Source organism: Thunnus thynnus, chromosome 13 (genome assembly GCF_963924715.1).
Source record: "Thunnus thynnus chromosome 13, fThuThy2.1, whole genome shotgun sequence".
Classification (NCBI taxonomy): Eukaryota; Metazoa; Chordata; class Actinopteri; order Scombriformes; family Scombridae; genus Thunnus; species Thunnus thynnus.
In genome coordinates this window covers 15520971-15541638 of record NC_089529.1, presented here as the reverse complement: position 1 = coordinate 15541638, position 20668 = coordinate 15520971, and the positions used below count along the sequence as shown (strand labels likewise).

Sequence of the window (20668 nt, the reverse complement as noted above, 5' to 3'; positions counted from 1 at the left end):
ATGATAAAACCGTTATGTGAGAGGGTGCTGGAGCTATGCCTGTATAAGTAAAACTTTTGATAAGTAAAGCATTGACAGACTGTCCTGATAGTGGGTCACGTAATCAGGCCACATGGTCGGAAACACCTGTGTGGGTGTGCCACAGGTGTGTGGGGGCTTTCACTCTCTCCCTTAAATTCACCAATTTCTCTCAAATGGAGAGCAAATATTTTACACTGTGAAAATAAATTCAAGCTGTTAAGTATGATTTTATTCAACTGCCTCCTTTTTATATTGTACTTTTGTGTCAATTGAAATGTCAAAACTTAATAGCCTTCATTTTAAGGCTGTACCATCACACAGTAAATACTGGCTGTACCTTGTATCTTGTTATGCACATTCCCCAGTAATTCACTACGACAGATTTTATATCTTTGGAAAAAGAGCTTGAGTAGAATTTTTAATAAAGTTCTGAAGGTCTGAACAGTGCTTGCCCACATAATAATTGACTCATCAGGGGTTTGAGGGACCATGGGGCTGAAGAGATTGAGCCATATTCGATCGTTGTCATGTGTACTGAAAACATGCTGGTAGCAAGCAGACATGTTTGTACGGTATTCTCTCTAGTGTGGCTACACATTTTCAGAGCTGGCCTTGCTAACTCAATAGCCTTCAGGGTTATATACTGTACATAAGCTTTTCCATCAAGCTGAAGTGCCTGTTTCATCTCAGCTGGGTTATTCATGGCCACTACCACAGTTCAAGAGCCCCACGTTCTATCCCAGTCAAAGAGCCAAGTCCTTCATCCCTGATCGTGACCCCTGTCAAAGAACTGGCCCCTTCATCCCTGGTGACAGCTTTCTAGACCAAAGGGAGTGTTACTAACCCATACCTCTCACCATTTGGATAATGAAAATGACAAACTGTGTCACAGCTTGCATTGTAGAATCTAATTTTTAATGTTTGCTATTGGAACATTTCGTTCCTGTCCACTAAAACACCTTCATCTCCAATGACATTTTTTCTTTGACTAAAGCAAACAGCCTTGTTTAAATCTTCATCACTGCACACTTCTGAGTTCATCCAGAGGGATTTTAAAAGGGATTCATAAGAGCAAAGATTGTCTAATCTTCTTAACCAACAGAGGAGCATGTAATCCTTAAATTGGAGCTAAAAGATGAGAATGACCAATATTGAGTTTATGAGATTTTTGCAGGATGACATCTTTTTTTTCTCATGTGATCTTTCCCTTAGACTGATTCGCGGATGCTCTTTTTATCTATAAAACTTTAATAAGCTACTTTGTGGCGTCCTTTGAGGAATGTCTTCTGAAATTCCACCAGTATTAGAGTTGCAGAGTTACAGCGGCAGGGAATTTGACCTGCTTTTTGAAACTATTCAGTTCAAGATTGCAGAGGATCTAAATAAAGCAGCCAATAAGAAAATCTTGTCCAATGCCTTGAGAGTGTGGACTTAGAATTGTTTTAGTCTATTACTGAGTCTTATATTCCTCAAACTAGTGAAAAAATTGACAGTAGGGAGAGACTTTTCCCTTTTTTCATAAAATAATATTTCAGTTGTTTTCAAGGATATCCTTTTCTTGAAACCTGTGCAGAGATCAGCTTTATTCAATCTTTCATTTCATTTTTTTTTGAATATGAATAAATAATGGAAGTTTTTATTGCAAAGCAAAAGAAAACAATATAAAAAATATAAAAAATAAGATGTCTTATAATAAGATGTAGATGTCTGTAGAACTAATGTCTCTATTTGAAAAAAAGACTATTCAGAAACTGACAGAGTTAACTGTAGAAAAGAAAAGCCGTTGGTTCATTCACACTTTCATCAAAAGTTTCTTCCCAGTAAATGTTGGAAGATGAAATTTGATCTGTTTACTGACATAATATGAAATTGCTTAATTGATGAATTGCATGTAAAGAGACAGAAGGCTGCTGTGTTGTGTCTGCTCTGTAATCAGTTTCTTTCCATCTGCTATCTCGATCAAACTCTCTCTCGTACACACACACACACACACACACACGCTCACGGACAGAGTGCACGTGGACACACACTTACGCACAGCCATCTTGATGATGACTCACATCCATCTGTGAAAACAGGAAGTTGTTACCTGTGTTTCTATCACTGTCTGAGGTCAGCCCCGTCTGAGGTCAGCCCTTTATACATCAACAAGTCTGCTTTTCAATTGCCCCTAATAGCAGATACAGAGCTTTGGCAGCAGAATAGAGACATTCAAAGTAACATCGTAAATTCCAACCTTATGACATCTTTCCTGCTTGTCTAACTCTTAAAATCATGGTGTCACGTTTGCCCAGGCCTTTTCTGAATTATCAGTCACTGAAATGATAACAGCTGATTGTAGTTCCTTGTCAAACCAAATCTAACCACAACCACTACACAGAAAAAAAAAAAAATCACCAAGAAACAAACTGCATTTTTTTCCAGTACGCACTGATCAAACCCTCTCTGACAGATGTCACCTCTGCTGCACTCTCTCTGTCTGATCCTCACCCAGTTCTGGTCCCCTCTGAAACTCCGGCACTCTGATCATCAGCCCACTCAAAGCAGTGGCAATACCTCCATACATCTCTACCAAGGTACACCGGAGCAGAGAGGAAAATGACTGCCTGCCCGCAAGTACTGAGACTCTATTGGAGGTGAGGGAGGGGAAAGAGAGAGATGGGGTGAAGGAGGGATGAAGGAGAGAAAGAATGAGGGAAGGAGAACAATGTTAGTGCTTTTACCCAATCACCAACCAGATCCCGGTTAAGACCTCTCTTTCTGCTAAAGAAGTCTTTTGTGGAATCATGACAAAGCTGCAGAAGCAAGCCTTTGTCTGAAAACAAAGAGGAGTGTGTTTGTGTGCGAGAGAGAGCCTGCCATTGTAGTTGTGTGTGTGTGTGTGTGTGTGTGTGTGTGTGTGTGTGTGTGTATGTGTGTGTGCGTGTGCGTGAACCCAAGTGTGTGCACATCTGAGAGCAAGGTAGCATGTGTTGGTTTGAGAAATTGCTTCTCTGAGTGTGTGGGAAGTGTGTAACAGATGCATGCGTTGCGAGTTGACGGAGTGTGTGCGTGTGTGATTGTCTCCTTCATTTCCTTTGTGCCGAAGATTGGGTTGAGGAAAAAAAAACGAGATGGCCTCTGCTCAGCTGTAAAATTCTCTAATGATCTCACGTGCGGGCATGCACGTGCACCAAATGTGAAGCGCACACAGCCAGAAAATGTCACTCCCATGTCACCCCCAACTTGTCACCCCTGTCAACGGTCAGCATCTCAAGAAAAAAAATGAGGAGCGAGACATCAGAAAGACTGCCATCACTGCCTATATGAAAATACACTCAGACACACACACACACACAAACAGACATGCACAGACAGAGTGACGAATCAGCCTCTATAGCCGCCTTGCTAATGGAAATCCTACCCAGCAGATGTGTCCTGTTGGAGGAACACATGGAGTGTGAAACAGGCTTATGTATGCATACAGGTACTGAACCAGTAGCCACTAGTATCGCGCAACCACCAGAGGATAGGTTTGTAAGTGAGTTTGTGTGTTTAAGAGATGCCTGCTGGACCTGTGAGTCAATACTAAGACACTCAAATGAGTGCGTGACATTAATAAATTTGAATGAAAAAATAAACAGCTAAACATTGCGGCACCATGCAGACTGAATTAAGGAAGCTACTTGTAAACAGATATTTAAATATACAGAAAACATTTGCATACGTACTATATGCGCATGTGTGCCACTGGTTATCAGCCTGAGGGAAACAAAAAAAGTATGAGGGAGTTGTTTTGGAAAAGTGCCATCCGTTCTCCTGCCATACAAAGGCATACTGTATAATGTGAGGCTAATATAATATATTCTACATTAGGGCCTGTAGGAAAAAGGAAGGATAGAGTAGAAGAGAAGGCACAAGCAGTATGAAGAACATACTGTAGGTGATGAGGTATGAAGGTGTGTGCAAAAAGTGAAAATGATTGCAGGAGAGGAGAGAAGAGGTGAGGACACTGGAGGGAGGGGAAGAGAAGTGAGAAAAGCATGCGAGAAGAGATGACTGTCAGGAGAGCAGTCCTGTGGTGCTTAATGAGGAAACAAAGGTAGCCTACCAGAGTTAAACTGGGGGACAGGGATAAGTGGGGCAGATGGATGGCTTCTGAATATATAAACAGCATCTGTCTGGAAGCCAGACTCGCTAAACTGCATGAACTCCATCTGAATTGCCCCTGCACTGCACCCAAAATATGCCCACCGGGATTTTAGTTTTTTGCTTTATCTTGTTTTATCTCTGTATTCAGCTCTTCTTCAGTTTTTCCACATTTGCACCTCAAGGGTTTTCCACTATTAAAAACAAAAACAAAACAACACACAACACACAACACACACACACACACATACACATACACACAAATAAATTAAATTTGCTCTGTATGAACCCATGCATGGATGGCTCCATGTTATTCTGCTTCAGCACCCTTCCAGAAAGTCTTCCAAGTGCGCATGCGTGGCTAGAGCGCGCTACCGCAGACAGGGGGCGTCAACATGGCGTTCTCTCCTCGACGACCGCACTGACTGCAACCTGCCAATGAGCAAGAGACAGAGCGAGAGAGAGAGAGACAGAGAGAGAGAGAGAGAGAGAGAGAGGGGAGAGAAGCGTAGGTTACCATTCTGTCAAGCCTCCATCCTTTTTTCCAGCCCTATGAATCCCTACACATTTCCAGGAGGATAGGGTGATTTCAGAAGATTTTTTTTTTTAAAACACCGCTCTCCCTTGTTTTTCCTGCGCAGTGGATGGTTTTTGTGCGGCAGCGGCAGCAGACGCCCGAGCTTGTAGAGCAGGTGTGAGAGACAGCGGCGACCGCTCCTCTCCTCCCTGTTTCCAAGGGGAAATGTCGAGCGAGAAGCCGGTTTCAGCACCACCGGGCTCTGCTTCTTCGCTCACGGACACAGACCGAGACTCTCATCCTCCGCCGGGCTCCTCTGTGCAGCAGCAGCAGCAGCAGCAACAGCAGCAGCCGACGCCGCCGCAGCAGGTCGCCGCGGGCGCTGGCTCCGGCGCCACCGGGGAAAGGATGGTGTCTGCAGCCGGCTCTATGGTCCTCCCGGCCGGGGTGATCAACCCCGCTGTCCCGATCAGGAATATCCAGATGAAATTCGCCGTGTTGGTGGGCCTGATCCAAGTCGGGGAGGTTAGCAACAGGGACATCGTGGAGACGGTGCTGAACCTGGTGAGTGGAAGCAGGACCGAGCAGTATTAGAAAACACAGAAAGGCAGCCATAGAAGACAGTAGAATCACTGCGCCCTAACCCGCTATGTTTTATTTACGATGCCTCACTCCCCTGGTTGTGTGGCTTTCAGAGGATGATGTCATTTGTTTGTTCGGAGGATGGATGTAGGCTTTTTTGCTTTTCTGCAGATAAAAAGGAGCACTTAGGAGGTTGTATGATGGGGACAAATCAAAGCTGTATTATTGTAAAGCTTAGAGGAGCTGAATGAAGCATGTGACCCCACCAAGGCATGGAGGGGTAGTCTAATCACCAGCCATTGTTGACTAAATGACCCGTTTGCGGTGCAACAACGAAAAGACATTTCCAGTCAAACTGTACTCTATGCAGGCTATTCTCCTGACCCCGTTATGTACCCTGAATTGATGCATAGTCAGGTTGTAACAAACGGCGAGTGGTTACAATGTTGCGCACAGCACCGAGACCCAAACGGAATTGATTTGTTTTCCTAATGAGCGAAATCATGCAGGTATGCAAGTCTGTCGAGCACGGAAACAAAAATTAATCCAGCACGGACAAAGGCCGACTAGCATTATGCTATCCATCGACATATGTGTGTGTATGGCTCAAAATTATGCATAGGCCTATTGTTGAAGGCAGGGCCCTGCATCCTGTGCGCAGAGGAGTGATGTATAGGTAGCTGTGAAGCGGTTTATGTTGCTGTAGTTCAACCAGCGATGGTTTTATTTGAAGATCAGATATACTTTACTTACCCCCCTTCCATCTTTACCCCTCCATCCGAGGTTTATGTGTGCGATGCTGGGCCTACCCTACACAACACATCAGTGGATTTAATCCAGCTGGGTGTTTTTTTTTGTTTTTTTTTTTGACATGACTGGTGTTTCCCGTTACGAAACAGATGAGCAAAATGTACAGCAGACGTGGGTCTGGAAGACTAATGCGTTAGGAGGATATAGGACGAGTGTGTTGGATGCTTCCAGGCTGTTTTCACTCCTCCATGCATCAGGCGATGGCGTCTACTGCATGATATTACATATGTGCCATGAAAAGGGGGTGCTCTGATCATTATTAATTTTCTTGTGAGGAAGAAGTAGAATAATGTAGACGTAATTTATAAGCTGACTTCAGTGCAGTGGAGGTTGACTATTTCAGGGTTTCATGTAGCCAGTGGCCTATTTACTCACTGGATGCTTGGAGCAGGACAGCCAACAGCTGGGCTAAACCATTTTCCTCTCAGTCAGACTGGTGAGCCGTCCGGATTCAGGTCGACTCTCATCTCCCAATCGATTATTGGTACTACACGGTAGAGCAGAGGGGGCTTTGCTGGCTCATCCTGACCTTGCCTCCTTTCCTCACAACCACCCCCCCCTCCCTCCCTTCCCCTTCCTCGCTGCACAGGCTGATAACCATCCATCCTGTTCCACGGCCTCCCCCCCTTCACTCTGGAGGGGCTGAGAGGAGTGATGCTGCCTGCATAGACTGGCCTGGCTGGGCAGCGCCATGCATTTAAAAGCAGGTGGAGAGGAGGAGGAGGAGGATAGGGGGTTGAGAGGGAGGGTGGGGGAGGAGAAGAGAGAGAGTGGAGGAGGAGGAGGAGGAGGAGGATGAGGTGGTAGGATGCTGCAGTGGCTATGTGCTCAGAAATCACCAGCTGATGCAGCGGAAGAGGAAAGGGGTTCTGGATTGGTCCACATCAGATCAGTGAAAGCTCATCAGAGCATTCAACTGAAATGTACCCTATTTAACATAAATACCTGCTTTTAGGTCTACATGTTTTTTCGTGGTCTGTTGCTTTAACACACAAAGGACAGTCAACCTAACAAATTAAAGCAGTATGCGTTGGCCAAACAAAGCTTTACTTTCTAAATCCTGAATTGAACAATCAGTTCTGGTTGCGAAGCTGCCAATAGCTAAGCCTGTTAGGGAATTCTGTTGCCCAGCTCCTTAATTAAAAGAGTTGAAACAAAGAGGTGTGGAGGCAGGAAACCTCAGTGCTACTGGTACAATGAGTCCACTGTGACCCAAAAGCTGATCCATTATTCCAGTCAATGTGGGAGACCACAGCAGCCACATTCTCTGTCCACCACGGCTGTATTGATCAGACCCCACTGCGGCTTGGGTGAACAGACGGCTTGTCCGCTGGATCAAATATGCTCCCTGTTCTATACGGCGTGATTCTGGCCGTTGGCTAGTGATGAACTGTTGAGTCTCTAGAAAGGAAGAGAAGAAAAGGACAGAAAAGACAATAAAAATCAACTCGGGCCAGAATGTTGGCTGCACTGACGCCTGATACAGTGTTTTTCTGAAACGCAGCCACTAATATAGGGTATGTTATTGCCTCTGATCATGTGATAACACTGCTTAAACAAAAAAAAGCGAACATGCAGATACAGAACATACAGAAACACATACATTTTGTTTGTGGGGGTGCTGGTGGCGAGTTGCTCCAGCTATTATCATTAACAAGGCATCACAGTTGTCAAGGCAACACTGCTCTTTGACTGCCTGCTTCCAGACGCTCGACCACCTGGTGTTGCTTTCCACTTCCGGACTTCTGTCACAGTACTCTGCCACATCGTTTCTCTGATAACACGCTTTCTTTGTCTGTCTCTTTATTCTGTGCTATTATGGTGAGGAATTCTGTACTAAATTGGCAACAACACCAGTGCTGAATAACTGAAGAGGGTGCACACTGATACAGCTAGAAATGAGTGATGTCATCAGTGGATAAGCTAATTTTGGATACACATAGGTGACATATTAAAGGAAAAAGCAATACCTGATGTCTGAGTGTTTGTACTCCGTGCCATACTCCAAGTCTCTGAACTCTGCTGGAGACAGAGTACACAATCTTACAAAAGATATTCCCTCATTTGGGGGTTTTGAAGATGATGTTGCAGAGCACTGTCTAACACAATTACGGCTGCAATTAACAATTATTTTCATTATCGCTCAATCTGCCGAATCATTTTCTTGATGAGTCGTTTTGTCAAATGTCAGAAAATGGAGAAAAATGCCTGTTCCAATTGCCTAAAGCTCAAATCGACAGTGTAGACTCTGTAGACTTTGCTTTGTGCTCACAAGCCAAAAAGGTTATAAAATGTCTATATTGTTATAAATGACACCGAGGACATTGTATTTGATGGTGTGGTGATTGTTCCATCTACTGATTGTGTCATTCTTTCAGAAGACAGTACTTTCTTTTCCCTTACTGCCCTGGTGGTTCTATGGGTTTCTAGTTAATGGTCAGCCACTTCTACTTCGGGCTATTTGCTTTGACATCTGGTGATGTTGGAGGAAGGGAGCGAGTTGAGGAGGAATGTTTGACATTTGATCTATCTAAATGAACTGTTCTGCCATTTCTATTCTTTATTTGAAGACTTGAATATATATTTCAAATGCATCTGCAGGCACTACTGTCAGACCCTCTGCCTAAGTACAGCACCAGCTGTGCTTATTTATAGACAGCTTTATCTAGTTGTAATGCTTTTTTTGGGGGGGATCAAAACCGAGTGTTTGTCTGGGATAGAAGATGATTGGTGACACACTCTGGCACACTCTTGGTCTCCATGCCCGTTCTTTGCTTTTCATTCTCTCTTTACCTTCCTTCTTGGTTAGATGCAATATCTTCTGGCAGTGTTGATCCCCACCTGAGCCCCCTTAGGGGTCCCACTGAGTCTCTGTTAGCAAACATCTCATTATTCCTGTCCACACACTCCACAATCACCAAGGTCACCTGATACCGATCCCACAGCCAGCAGAGTCAGAGTCAGCACAACACATTCAGTCTGACACACACACACACACACTCACTTGGATTGTCATATATTGGCAATTGGACACAAAAACACACACATACACATGCAGTCATTCGTAACCTATCGATGTTTCTCTTTTCTGGAGGATACCACTGAAAATAGTAATAGGAGGGAAGGAAGAACAGGGACAGTATTTGGAAAGAGAGTGTGTCTGTGTTTTGTCATGTGTTCAACATTGCAGTGACACCAGGGTGCTGATGAATACCTCTAAGATTTCTAAAGGAAATGGTCACCCAAATTCAAAATGTATTTTGTGACATGTTATTTTTGCCCTGGGGTGGTTTGAATTTAATTTTGCTGTTTTCTAAGTTTGCCCTGTGGCTGCAGGCTCGGTGCATAGGCTAACTATTTCCCTGCAGCACTCTAATCCCCTTGCATGGCCATGCAAGGGAATAACAATGCGTCATCATGTGCTCGCACAGCCATGCAGATGACTCTCAAAACATCCCACTAATAGACTTAAATATTCTAAGGAATAATATGTGGCCATGCTGGTGTGTGTTGAAAACCATTAAATCAGATATACTCGTGCATGAATGCAGGAGCTGTCATTTGAAATGAGCAGTTTTATAACATATTCTTTTCAGATTTTCCAGGTATTTGGACAAAAATTATAGTGTATAAAGATTTGTGTATATAGAATACTTTTAATGCGCTACAATATTTGTACTGTAGCTCTAGTAAACACTTAAAGGTGCTAGATGCAGCATTGTTAAAGAGGACATAACATGCATATTTCCAGGTCTATATTTTTATTCTGGGGCTCTACTGGAATATCTTTGCATAATTTATAGTTAAAAAAACTCCTTATTTATTTTCTGCTGGCCCTTTATGCAGCCTCTCAGTTCAGCCTCTGTCTGAAACAGGTTGTTTTAGCTCCCGTCTCTTTAAGGCCCCCTCTGATGAGCTCACTCTGTTCTGATTGGTTAGCTTCTGGAAGCTGCTCCTCGATAGACTTCTGCCAGCTGTGGAAGCTACATAAACAAGCAGTAGTAGTCAGATTTCGCTTCTTTTTCCTGTTCTTTACTCAAAATATAAACTTCTTGAATACATCTGTACATATTTGAGCCTGAATCTGATCCAAGATATGCGAGTGGCCAACACGAACAACACATGGAACAACCTTAGCGAGAAAAACTACAGAAGGGACGGCCGTTTGTGGACATGTGCAAACAATCTGACATCATCACGAGGAGTAAGTAAATGTAACATTGCAAACGGGGCCTTCAGAGCAGGCTCAAGCCCTGGCCCCGACATTGTAACAGTATACAAATGACAGGAAATCACAAAAAATCATGTTACATCTCTGTTTTATACAATGTCAAATGAATTGTGGTGACGGCTTTATAGTATATAGGGCCTACCAAGATGAGATCGCTTGTGTTTCAGTCGGACTGAACTGCTGGTGTATCCTGTCTTCATGGAGGAGGGGCTAACATTAGCCTCAGGCTTTTGCTGCAGCAATGAGAAGAAAGTGTCTGAAGAAAATTTCAACACAAAAGTGTCCCTGAAATAGGATGCAAATTTTGTTCATCTTCACCAAGTGTTTTCTAGGCCTCTGCGAGATGATGTTGGGGGTTATTTTGGGGAAAGATTAGCTGCTGTAATGCTGCAGAGAAGCTTAGTCAGTTGGTGCCTGGGGGCTACAGCCAGTGAGCAATGTTAGCTAACTGTGACAACAGTCCTGGTACTGACCCAAGGAACAAAAAAAAACCCAGCTCGAAATGCTATTACATGGGGCGAACTGCCACTTCAACTGCATGAACACACACATACTCCATGCCTGTTTCTCCCTCTCTTGCACACACACACACACAGGATAGAGGGTGTGGCTTCCACTGCAAGGTCATGAATGACTTGCTATCTATCACATAGTTGGGTAGTCCTGACCCCAGCTCGAGCCAGAGAGAAAGAAAAAGATGATGCGAGGAGGATGCTCATCTTTACTGTAGAAAGAGCGGTAGAGAGATGAGAGATTGTAAACTAAAGGGAGTGAAATGATGAGAAGGATTCAGAGAGTTTCAGAGGGAAAATTGAAAAGTGTGTGATTGTCCTTCAGGTACTCTTTTCTTCTTGAGTGTAACATAGGTCCAGCTGTATGGTGTTCTGTGGGGGTCTGATGAGTTCTGGCCCCCCTGTTGAGCCTCATCACACTGTGTGTATCACCCCCCCCCCCCCCCCCTTCTCCGCTCCTGCCGACAGAAGAGTGAGGAAACAGTCCCATGGACCTGTGTACACAGGAGAGTTTGCACACTTTTTTTTAAATAAAACACAAAAGCCTTGTCGTGATTCTTTGACATTTTGAGTTTTAATTGGCCATTTTTCTTCATCAGTCACTTGTCACACTGTGGGATTAGCCTCTACCGGCTTGTTATGGTTAGCGCTCTTGGTTGAAAGTGAGTGCTGCGGCTTCCACGCTCTGGGGCATGCCGGACAAATCTAAAAACCTTTTTCCACCATGTGGCAAATATCTGGGGAAAGAAAAATAACCAATTAAAATCTAAATGTCAAGTTGTCCCCTAAATGACGCACCCCGGCACTCCCAAATCCTCTTACTAGCAAACCTCTATAATGATCTGCTTCAGTGCCAAATTAATCTTTTTAAGGTGTAATTCCTGGTTTCATTATAATTTCTGTTTCAGTCTTTGTGGCTCGAATCAAAACACGATTTGTGTTAAACGCTTACCGCTCTGATTTGTATGTGTGTGAGTGTTAGAGGTGTTAAGCATCCGGGCTAAACCGTTCACCTCTCCGTATAGAGCGCCTCAATTCTGCTCCACTTTTCTGAATTCCGCCTCATCCTCAGTTAGCTGCTATTTCCAGATGCTGGGATTTTTTTTTTCCGAGGATAAGCCATGTCAGATTTTTGGGTTAGGGAAGCTTCTGGGATTGGGGAGAAGACAGAAAAAAAAAGTCCCATCTTTGCTTAACGACACCTTTTGTTACTTCTCCGTCGCTCCTTCCATCTTGCCATTCTTTATCTCCTCTAAGCACATCCATCTCCCTAACCCCTCCGCGTAATCTCGTCCCTAGCTCCCTGACTCCTCCTGGTTGTGTGAAGAGGCTGGTGGATGAATGTGGATGATCCCTATTGTGAGGAGGTAATGGAGCTGTCTGCACTGCCATTCCTCTCCTGTTCTTTTCTCCACTCACATTCTCCTTCCACTCATCTTTGCCACATTTCGAGCCCGGAGGGGAAACTATTTGCTGTTAACCACATGTATGTGATTTCTTCTCACCTAGCTATGCTTTTGTAAGTATCTATGTATGGATGTAGAGTTGAAGAGAAGGAGGGAGGGAGATGACAAAAGAAACGTTGGCCCATTGAGGCAAGGAGTAGCAGAGTAGAGGAAGTGGAGATGAGGACGGAACTTTTTCTATGTAATTCTTTGATATCATCAAATATTTTATTTCCAGTATTCCTCCTTATTTCTCATTTCTGAAGACATGCACAGACCTAAACCGTAGAACTGAGTTGCAGTGGCTTTTTGAAGCTCTTAGTTGTCATATGTCACATATACTGTACTGTATTTTTGACATGCAGGGTCTGTTAATTAGTCTGTAACAATCCAGCTTGTATTGACGCACCAGTCAAATCTATTTTCGAATGAATTCCAATTGATCTGCTAGATGAATAGATATTATGAATTAAACATGAATTTCACATACAAGGCACACGCTCATTACCGACTACTGAACTTTAAATTTCAAACCAAACGTTCACGCTTGTGTTTTCAATTTCAATCTAACGGATGTCATTATAAATCTTAGTTATTTTTTGATTGAATTTTTAAGAATTACTGTATACTGATTGGGTTATTGATTTTCACAGAAAAATACCTGGAAATGTTCATATGAGAAGTCTTGATTAAGTGTAAACTGACACATTCTTAGATTTATCTTTGAAATAAAAATCTAAAATAATGAACCCTGATAATTATTTTTTCTATGAAACGTATAAAGAAATGAAAAAGCCCATCAAAAAAAGCTTCACACTGAATCTTTAAACTAAACCGACAATAGTGAATCTTCATCGTCAAGGACCAAATCAATAGCTTTTAGCAGCTGAGCTCCCCTCACTGTTGACTTAGAGCACGGTTGTCAGCTCAGCCATGATACACAGTACTGTATGTTACATCCTCTTTAAAAGCTTATTGAAGGCTGCTGAGATATTCCATATTCCAGTCCTTCCCATTCCCATTCCCTTGAATGGGGAAGTGTGTCCAAACCTTTATAAAGAGTACTGTAAATGCCTTGTTATGTACTGAACTGAACATAACAGCTTGAAGTAGCAACATACTGAACGTACTACTGAACTGAAGACAGTCAGAATCAATGGTGAACAGTATGAATGTGATGCGTTCACTTACTGTTGTACGTACTGAAGTCAGTAAAACGTTGACGTGATCTCTTAGCTTAGAAAAAAATTAATAATCTACATAGTGAGCGTCTACAAATCTTCCAAATTGATTCCAATTAGCAAAATAATTTCAAACTTACACCTCAGCGTCACATGTGACTAGAGCCCATATTGACGTCTGTAAATGTTCACTTTTCCTATCGGTGAGAAACACAAAACATTAATTTTAACATGAAATGAACCTCCGTAAGTGTCTCTCTGTGTTTTTCGAAACTGTAATCATTATTTCTACTCAATGAATAACTAAAACTACAAATTGATTATTGTAAGTGCTATTTAATTCATTTTCTGTTATTTTACAAGGACAAATAAATTATATATTTCAGCAATAATGTTCATATAAAGGCTACAGAAGCTTGTATTCATAATTTTTCCTCTTGTCTTCCCCTGCGCTCCTTGTTTCCACACTATTGAGTCTGGCTGGTACATGCTATTGTGTCTCTTTTGTGTTTTTTTTTCTCTCTAAAATGTGCGCAGCGTGTGTGTGTTTGTGTGTGTGTGTGTGTGTTTGTTGTGGGGTGGGAGGGGTGGTTGTCATTTCTATGGAATCTTCATACAGCACATTTGGATCAAAAACATTGTTGACACATCGCATTGTTACCGTGTGTGTATCTGTTTGTGTGTTTCAGTCTGGCACCCCTTCAATGCACCAATCTTCATCTTATAACAAGCTGCTTTGTTTGAATCACCTGGTGTTTGTGCACTGCGCTGGCGTTTGTGTGTGTGTGTGTGTGTGTGTGTGTGTGTGTGTGTGTGTGTGTGTGTGTGTGTGTGTGTGTGTGTGTGTGTGTGTGTGGTTGGTCGTGTGTTTGCCCCTAACATCCCCGAGAGTTGATAAATGAATGTTCCTACAAACCCTTGCTTTAGTCTCCTACACCTTCATCTGTACATTTTGGTAACACACACACACACACACACACACACACACACACACACACGCACACACACTGCTCCCTTCCTTCTTGTAGCCCACATCATTGCCTGGCAGGGGTGATTTTATATTCATGCTGGCCTACTTCGCCTCTCTCCCTTGGCTCCTCACACACACACACACACACACACACACACAAACACACACACACACACATCTGCTTTACTGTGAAGTATAGCTAACTGTGTAGCTATTCATCATGCTGCATACTGCAGTGGCCGAGGGTTGATTATAGAAAACTTTGTTGTGTGTGTGTGTGTGTGTGTTCGCGCGTGTGTATCTTCAGTATTCAACAACAACCCTTAATGTTATTTTATAGTTAGACATCTAAAATCTCCCCGTTTGACTCATCCATCCCCTGCAGCATGAATAACAGACTGTGTCAGTGTCAGCAGTTGCAACAAGTCATTTAACACCACATTAGACTGGTTAGTAGATTCACACTCACTTTCTGCATCTGTATTCCGCACCCAGTGAACAGTGTATCAGGACTGCATGTTCTTGTCATGAAATAGACTTCAACTGGTGAATGCAGATGAGAGCTACAGTCCCGAAAGGATCTCATCTAATAAATCCACTTCGGTAATGGTGGAGAGCTGTAGAGGAAGAGGAGGGTTAAACAAGGATTTTTAAGCTTTCAGAGGATTCAGTTATTTTTCATGAGATGAAGCAGCCGAACAGACGAGACAGTGACACAATATGCTCCTTTTTATTGTGTTCCTTTTCTTTGGATGTTATGGCTGCCTGGCTCGCACTGCAGCAGCGTCGGTTTTTAGCGCACACACAATAAAGTTGGGTCCGTGTGCTCTTGTTCATGTCAGCGAGGGAAATAAGAAGTGTCCTAATCTACTGTGGAGTACTGAGGTCTTATTTGACAATAACATTCTGTATGAGGGCTAGCTTCATTCAGTAGTGTTGACAACTCAAATTAAAGCATTTTATGTAATTGTTTGGCTTCATGATAAATCTTACATAGTCTACCTCAGAGTACATCGTCTTTCATTCTGTAACCGCATGTTATAATAATCCAAAGCGACTGCTGATTGACAAACGTGTTAACGTGTTCACAAGTCACTTCACATTTAAATCTCAGGAATTAAAGAAAAATGTCAGTGAAACGTTCCAGATTTACCGAAACCGACAGTGACAGCACGCAGAGCTATGCCAGTGGCACGATGCCGAAACCAATAAAGCACATAATTGCATCATGTAAAGGAAAAAAGTATTTGTACTGTTTTAAATATCAAAAATAGCTTTTCAAATAGCAGCTTTGAAATAGTTTGATCAAGAAGGCCAGTTTTATTCAGTTTTAAACCAAATAAATAAAATGAATACGTAAACATTTCACACTTTTGAGGTGAAAATTTGTTTTTATTTGGAAAAATGGTAGGAAAACAAGCAGGATATTCCATAAACCAGTGGTTCCCAACCTTTTTCCTTGGAGCCTCCTTACTTGTATCTAAGAAAAGCTCAGCCCCCCGAGCCCACACACACCAAAAGAATAAAGTGATTAATTCCAAATCTTTATTGGCAAAAATTAACATCAATCATAGTGGTTTCCAATCTTAGAACCTTTACCTTTGAATAATGTCTCTTTTCTAGTATAAGCTAAACATTTTTTTTTTTAACAACCCAACAGAGCAGGCCTATACACACACATCCTTACCAAAAGAATAAGAATGATTCATTATCAGCGTAATAAGTGATTAATCAGCACCTATACATATAGCTCTGTCCTAGATCTCCCTCAGACCAGTTAACTGAAACAGGGGCAGTTTCTTGCATATCCACATGCACATTATGTGAACACTGGTTTCGACACAGCAACATAGAGTATGTGTTAATTTGGCTCTAACAGTAACAATAAGAATCAATAACTTCTTCCTTGTTTTTTTACTCTGTGTCTTCCTGTTCTTTCATAAACTAATGGCCACCTTGGGTGTGTATACCTCTGACCAGGAATAGAATATCAGGTGTGATGCTAGTGATGGCCAGCCTAAAGTCCCGGTGAACATCGAGCCTGTCACGGGCCTTTGTTTTTGTTGTTATAAGGGCGCTGAAGGCTGTCGCAGACAGGTACGTTGTAACTGCGTGTTCTGCCAGTCTGAGTACAACAGCGTGTCCTTTGACTATCGAAAACATTTTGTATCCGTTCAAATGGAAATATTTCTTTGACACCACATCGGCTTGAAGGTCAGCAAACTCATCTTCACAGCCGAGGTATTCCACGTCCTCAAGGCTGGAAATGTTGGGGACCATCACCCATGATTCCTTTGATAAGTACTTGTTAACATCGGCAAAACGGGAATTTCCTCCCCAGCAAGTTCATGTGGCGGGTAAACTCAGTGTGTAAAGACGCATGCAGAGTGCCACCAGTCTGTTTCATCAGCTGTGGAAATTCCCCTTTTGACATTTTCCCAACTCTGTACTCCAGTTTGCGCCCCAAAATGCAAGAGCGTCTTTGCACTGCATGACGTTTGATTCAGGGCTCTGCATCTGCTTGTTTGTCTCATTGTAGAGAGTGAATGTGTCTGCTAGTTATGTCTTTTGGAACCGAAATGCATCAGTCAGCTGTTCGCATAGTGGTCAGATGTGATCTTGCAAGAGTTCCTTAATTTTTTCCTGCAGTTCCATAAAATGCATAAGCACTTGTCCAAGCGTCAACCAGCGTACCTCTGTGTGTAACAGCAGTGTTTGATGCGCTTCATCCTCACATAGATGGACAAACAGTCTCTTGTTAGTAGGGCGAGCCTTAATGAAGTTTACAATGTTAATAACAGTTGCTAGGGTGTTACTAAGGTCTTCCGAAAGTTTTTCCCTGGCCAATGCTTGGCGATGTAGCATGTCAGTGGAAAATTGTGCACCCCGGGCCTTTTTCAATCGGCTGTAAAATCCCTTGTTTTTGCCCATCATCGCTGCAGCCCTGTCAGCGCAGCATGCAGCAAGATTCTTGTAGGGTAGATTGTTGGATGAGAGGTAAGAGTCCACAGCCATAAAAATATCTTGGCCTGTTGTTGTTATGGCTAGATTGGTAGACATAAAAATGTCTTGTTTCAAGTCATCACCATGAATATATAGCACATACACGATGATCATGGACTCGTCTGACAATGATGTTGTTTCATCCAACTGAATGACAAAGGGAAGTTTTCTAAGCTTCTCCTGCTGCTGGTTTTGACAATCTCCAGCCAATTTATCAACTCTGTCTTTGACAGTGTTGTCAGAGAATGGGACAGTTTTTACTTTATCCTCCACCTGTGGGCCACACAGCCTCTTTACAATTTTCAGGCAGGCGGTTTGATTAGCTGCTCTCCAATGTTGTACGGCTTTTTAGCCTTGGCAGTTGTTAGCGAACACTCAAATGACGCCTCCGTGGCTCTGTGTAAATCGCTGCCTGCTCTTTCAAATGCTTTTCTGATATCTGTGGATCTTTTTGATAGTGCCAACTGCTTTTTCCTCTCAAAAAATTCCTGACCTTCACCAATAGCCTCCTAGTGTTTTGTTTTCTGGTATAGTTTCATTTTGCTTGGTGTCATGCTGTCATTAGCTAGCTTCTCGCCACAAATTACACATTCTGGCTGAGACCTGTATCCTGTCAGAGCAGACAAAGTCTCATGCACTCCCTGTGATCTTTGCCCCCCCCACCTGAGGGGAGCGTGGACTACAGGTTGGGAACCAATGCCATTAACAATTACAGTTTTGTTCCGACTTTGAAGATACATGGGAGGTGCTCCTAGTTTTATATTTCAACAAGACTGAGAGTCTACGGTGATGCTAGCAGCTCTGTGAGGCTGTACTTGGGCGCAGTGGTGCTTTGAGCTAAAGGTCAATGACAATGTTAACATGCAGATTTTTAGCAGGTGTAACGTTTATCATGTTCACCATCTTAGTTTAGTGTTAGCATGCTAACAATTACTAATTAGCACCATAGCAGTCCGTCCAACAGTTGTTGAGACATTTCAGTCAACCTCATGGTGGCACTAGAGAAAAAACAGGGGATCAATATCAAAATAAGGGTATCAAGTCATTGCAATTCATTGTGTGGGAATCATAAATGATTTTGTGCCAATACATCGGTAGATGTTGAGATATTTCATCGGATAAGTGAAAACTTTGACCTGCTGGTGGCACTTGGTGGAAATTCATCCTGTTCCCGACAAACCAACAGTCTGACATTGCTATCTCTAGAGTCATGCCGCTAGTGTGGCTAATAATGATTAGTAGTGAGACTGACAAATAAAGGAATTGCAGGTTTATACCATTATTCATAAACACTGTGAGCAAAATGACATAAAGCAGATAATCATATGATTAAGTTATCTGTACTGGTCAGGTTTTATTATTATACTTTATTTATTTTTATTAATCCATAAACAAGAGAACAGACAAACTGGGGGTTACATAAGAAAGACTATTGCTGGTCACAGAGATCCTTAAGTCTTACGGAGTAAAAGGTAATAACTAACACAAAATGAGGTTACAGGTTATCAGTCCATGGCAATCTACTCCAATTTAATATTCCCATGCAAGTCCACAAAATCCATTTTTTAGAGTCTGGGTCTTGTCGTATGTCAAATAGGAAAGTAAAGGATCCCATATTTTGTAGAACTGAAGTGGCTTGTCCTTCAAAAAAAAAAAGCTTAAGGCCTCCATTGGTGTGAATTCCAGTATAGATCTGATCCATTATATTATGACAGGAAGGTGTTCAGCTATCAACTGTCGCAGTATACAGCGTCTTGTCAGGTTTTAACTCACCCCTTCCTGCAAGCACTTTCACACTCACAAACACTGGTAGATGGAGGTGGAGGAAGAGGCTTCGCAGCCAAAACCTGGCAGTGGTGACTCATTGAATTACCCTCCCGCCTTCTCTACCGCCTCATCCACTCGCCCCCTCCATTACACTCCCTTCCTCTGCCCCCGCCCTGCCACCGCTATGCTCAGGCTGTGGTTCCAGGAAAACCATTAGGTTGGAATACAGAATGTGAATGCAGAGAGGCGTACTCTTATAATCGAGCTAATGTATGGATCCCAAAGACTCTTGCTCTGTCTCTGTTTGTTCATGTATAGACATTTTAGTACAATCTCAGTCAGATAATGAAACTGTTCTTTCTTCTTTTTTTTTTTAAACCAACGGCTTTAGACATTTTCGTGCTGCCTCAGTGAAGGACTGGATTTGCAGAGGGATTTTTTTTCCCTTCAAACTTAATAATTGATGCTTTATGATTTATGAAGTGTCTGTATTTGGTTTTCAGAATTGACTCACTCACCCTCCGCCCCCATCCCTTGAGTTATTTCTCCTCCTGATGTTATTTTAGATTTTGCAAAAGCACTTCAGGTTTGTTTTTTTTAATCTTAATCTCGCAATCTTTTTGAAATCAAATGTTTATTTTCTTTTCCACGTTTGGCCTTCTTGATGACGAGAGTGTTGGCTCTCAAGAATGTGAGTGCGTGCTGGCAATGGGCTGTGATATTTGAGAATGGATTTTGTGTTGATATGACCTTTTGATATGAAATTGTTTTTTGTGATTGAATTTGACATTTGACATCCTCATCCGGGGAACCTGATTTTCTTTTTAAGGAAGCGGTATGATAACATTCTACGCATACACTGTGTTTGTGTGAGTGTTAGTACAGTAATACTTAATACTGCTGTATATAATAGTTGGACTATTGTTGTAGTATTGTATCATGTTAGAAGTTTAATATTATTTCAATGCAGTTAGACTGGACAAGGAATTGGTCTACCATACTGGCCACTGAAAACCAACTGAATGGTAGCTGCACTGGGTCATTTATCTGTGATGTCTTCATTAGCACTCTTAGCTTAAAATTAGACACTAGTAATCAGTAAGATGAATTTTAGAATTACATCTACCTTCTGAATTTTAGATATTGCAGATGTGAAGCACTTGAAACGTAACTCATTTTCATCATTCAACGACTCGTACTTCCTTGCAGTTGCAGCTGTTTACGTCTTAAAGTTAAAGTCTTTCTTAGCTTATTCATATCCATTAGTTATCCATTAGTATCCATGAAAATATCCTCCAGGATGATGGCACTGTTTGTAAATTATTCCACCGTAATGGAAGCTGTGTGATAAAGTATTAATGTATTAGATCCCCTAAGGCCATGCAAATGAGGCAAACTTCCCAGTGTAAAAAAAAGGAGGAGGTGGTTTATGTAAAAACTCAGCATTGGTCAAAATATGCAAAAGACATGAATCTCAGTTGATCACCACAAATGCAAGCTT

The 20668-nt window shown here is 42.3% G+C and overlaps 1 protein-coding gene across 10 annotated transcripts in view; it reads left to right on the top strand.

The window, feature by feature from the left end:
* Nucleotides 1–4518: 4518 nt before the first annotated feature.
* The window catches only part of nbeaa (neurobeachin a), a 99482-nt gene continuing 83332 nt past the window's right edge, over nucleotides 4519–20668 (top strand). For 8 of the 10 annotated variants that reach the window (XM_067608254.1, XM_067608253.1, XM_067608249.1 and 5 more), the window contains exon 1: nucleotides 4520–5230. In XM_067608254.1, coding sequence (XP_067464355.1) covers nucleotides 4892–5230 — 339 coding nt within the window. In that variant the 5' untranslated portion in view covers nucleotides 4520–4891. Of the gene's footprint in view, nucleotides 5231–20668 lie in introns of all 10 variants that reach the window. The other 2 variants (XM_067608251.1, XM_067608247.1) reach the window with 1 other exon arrangement.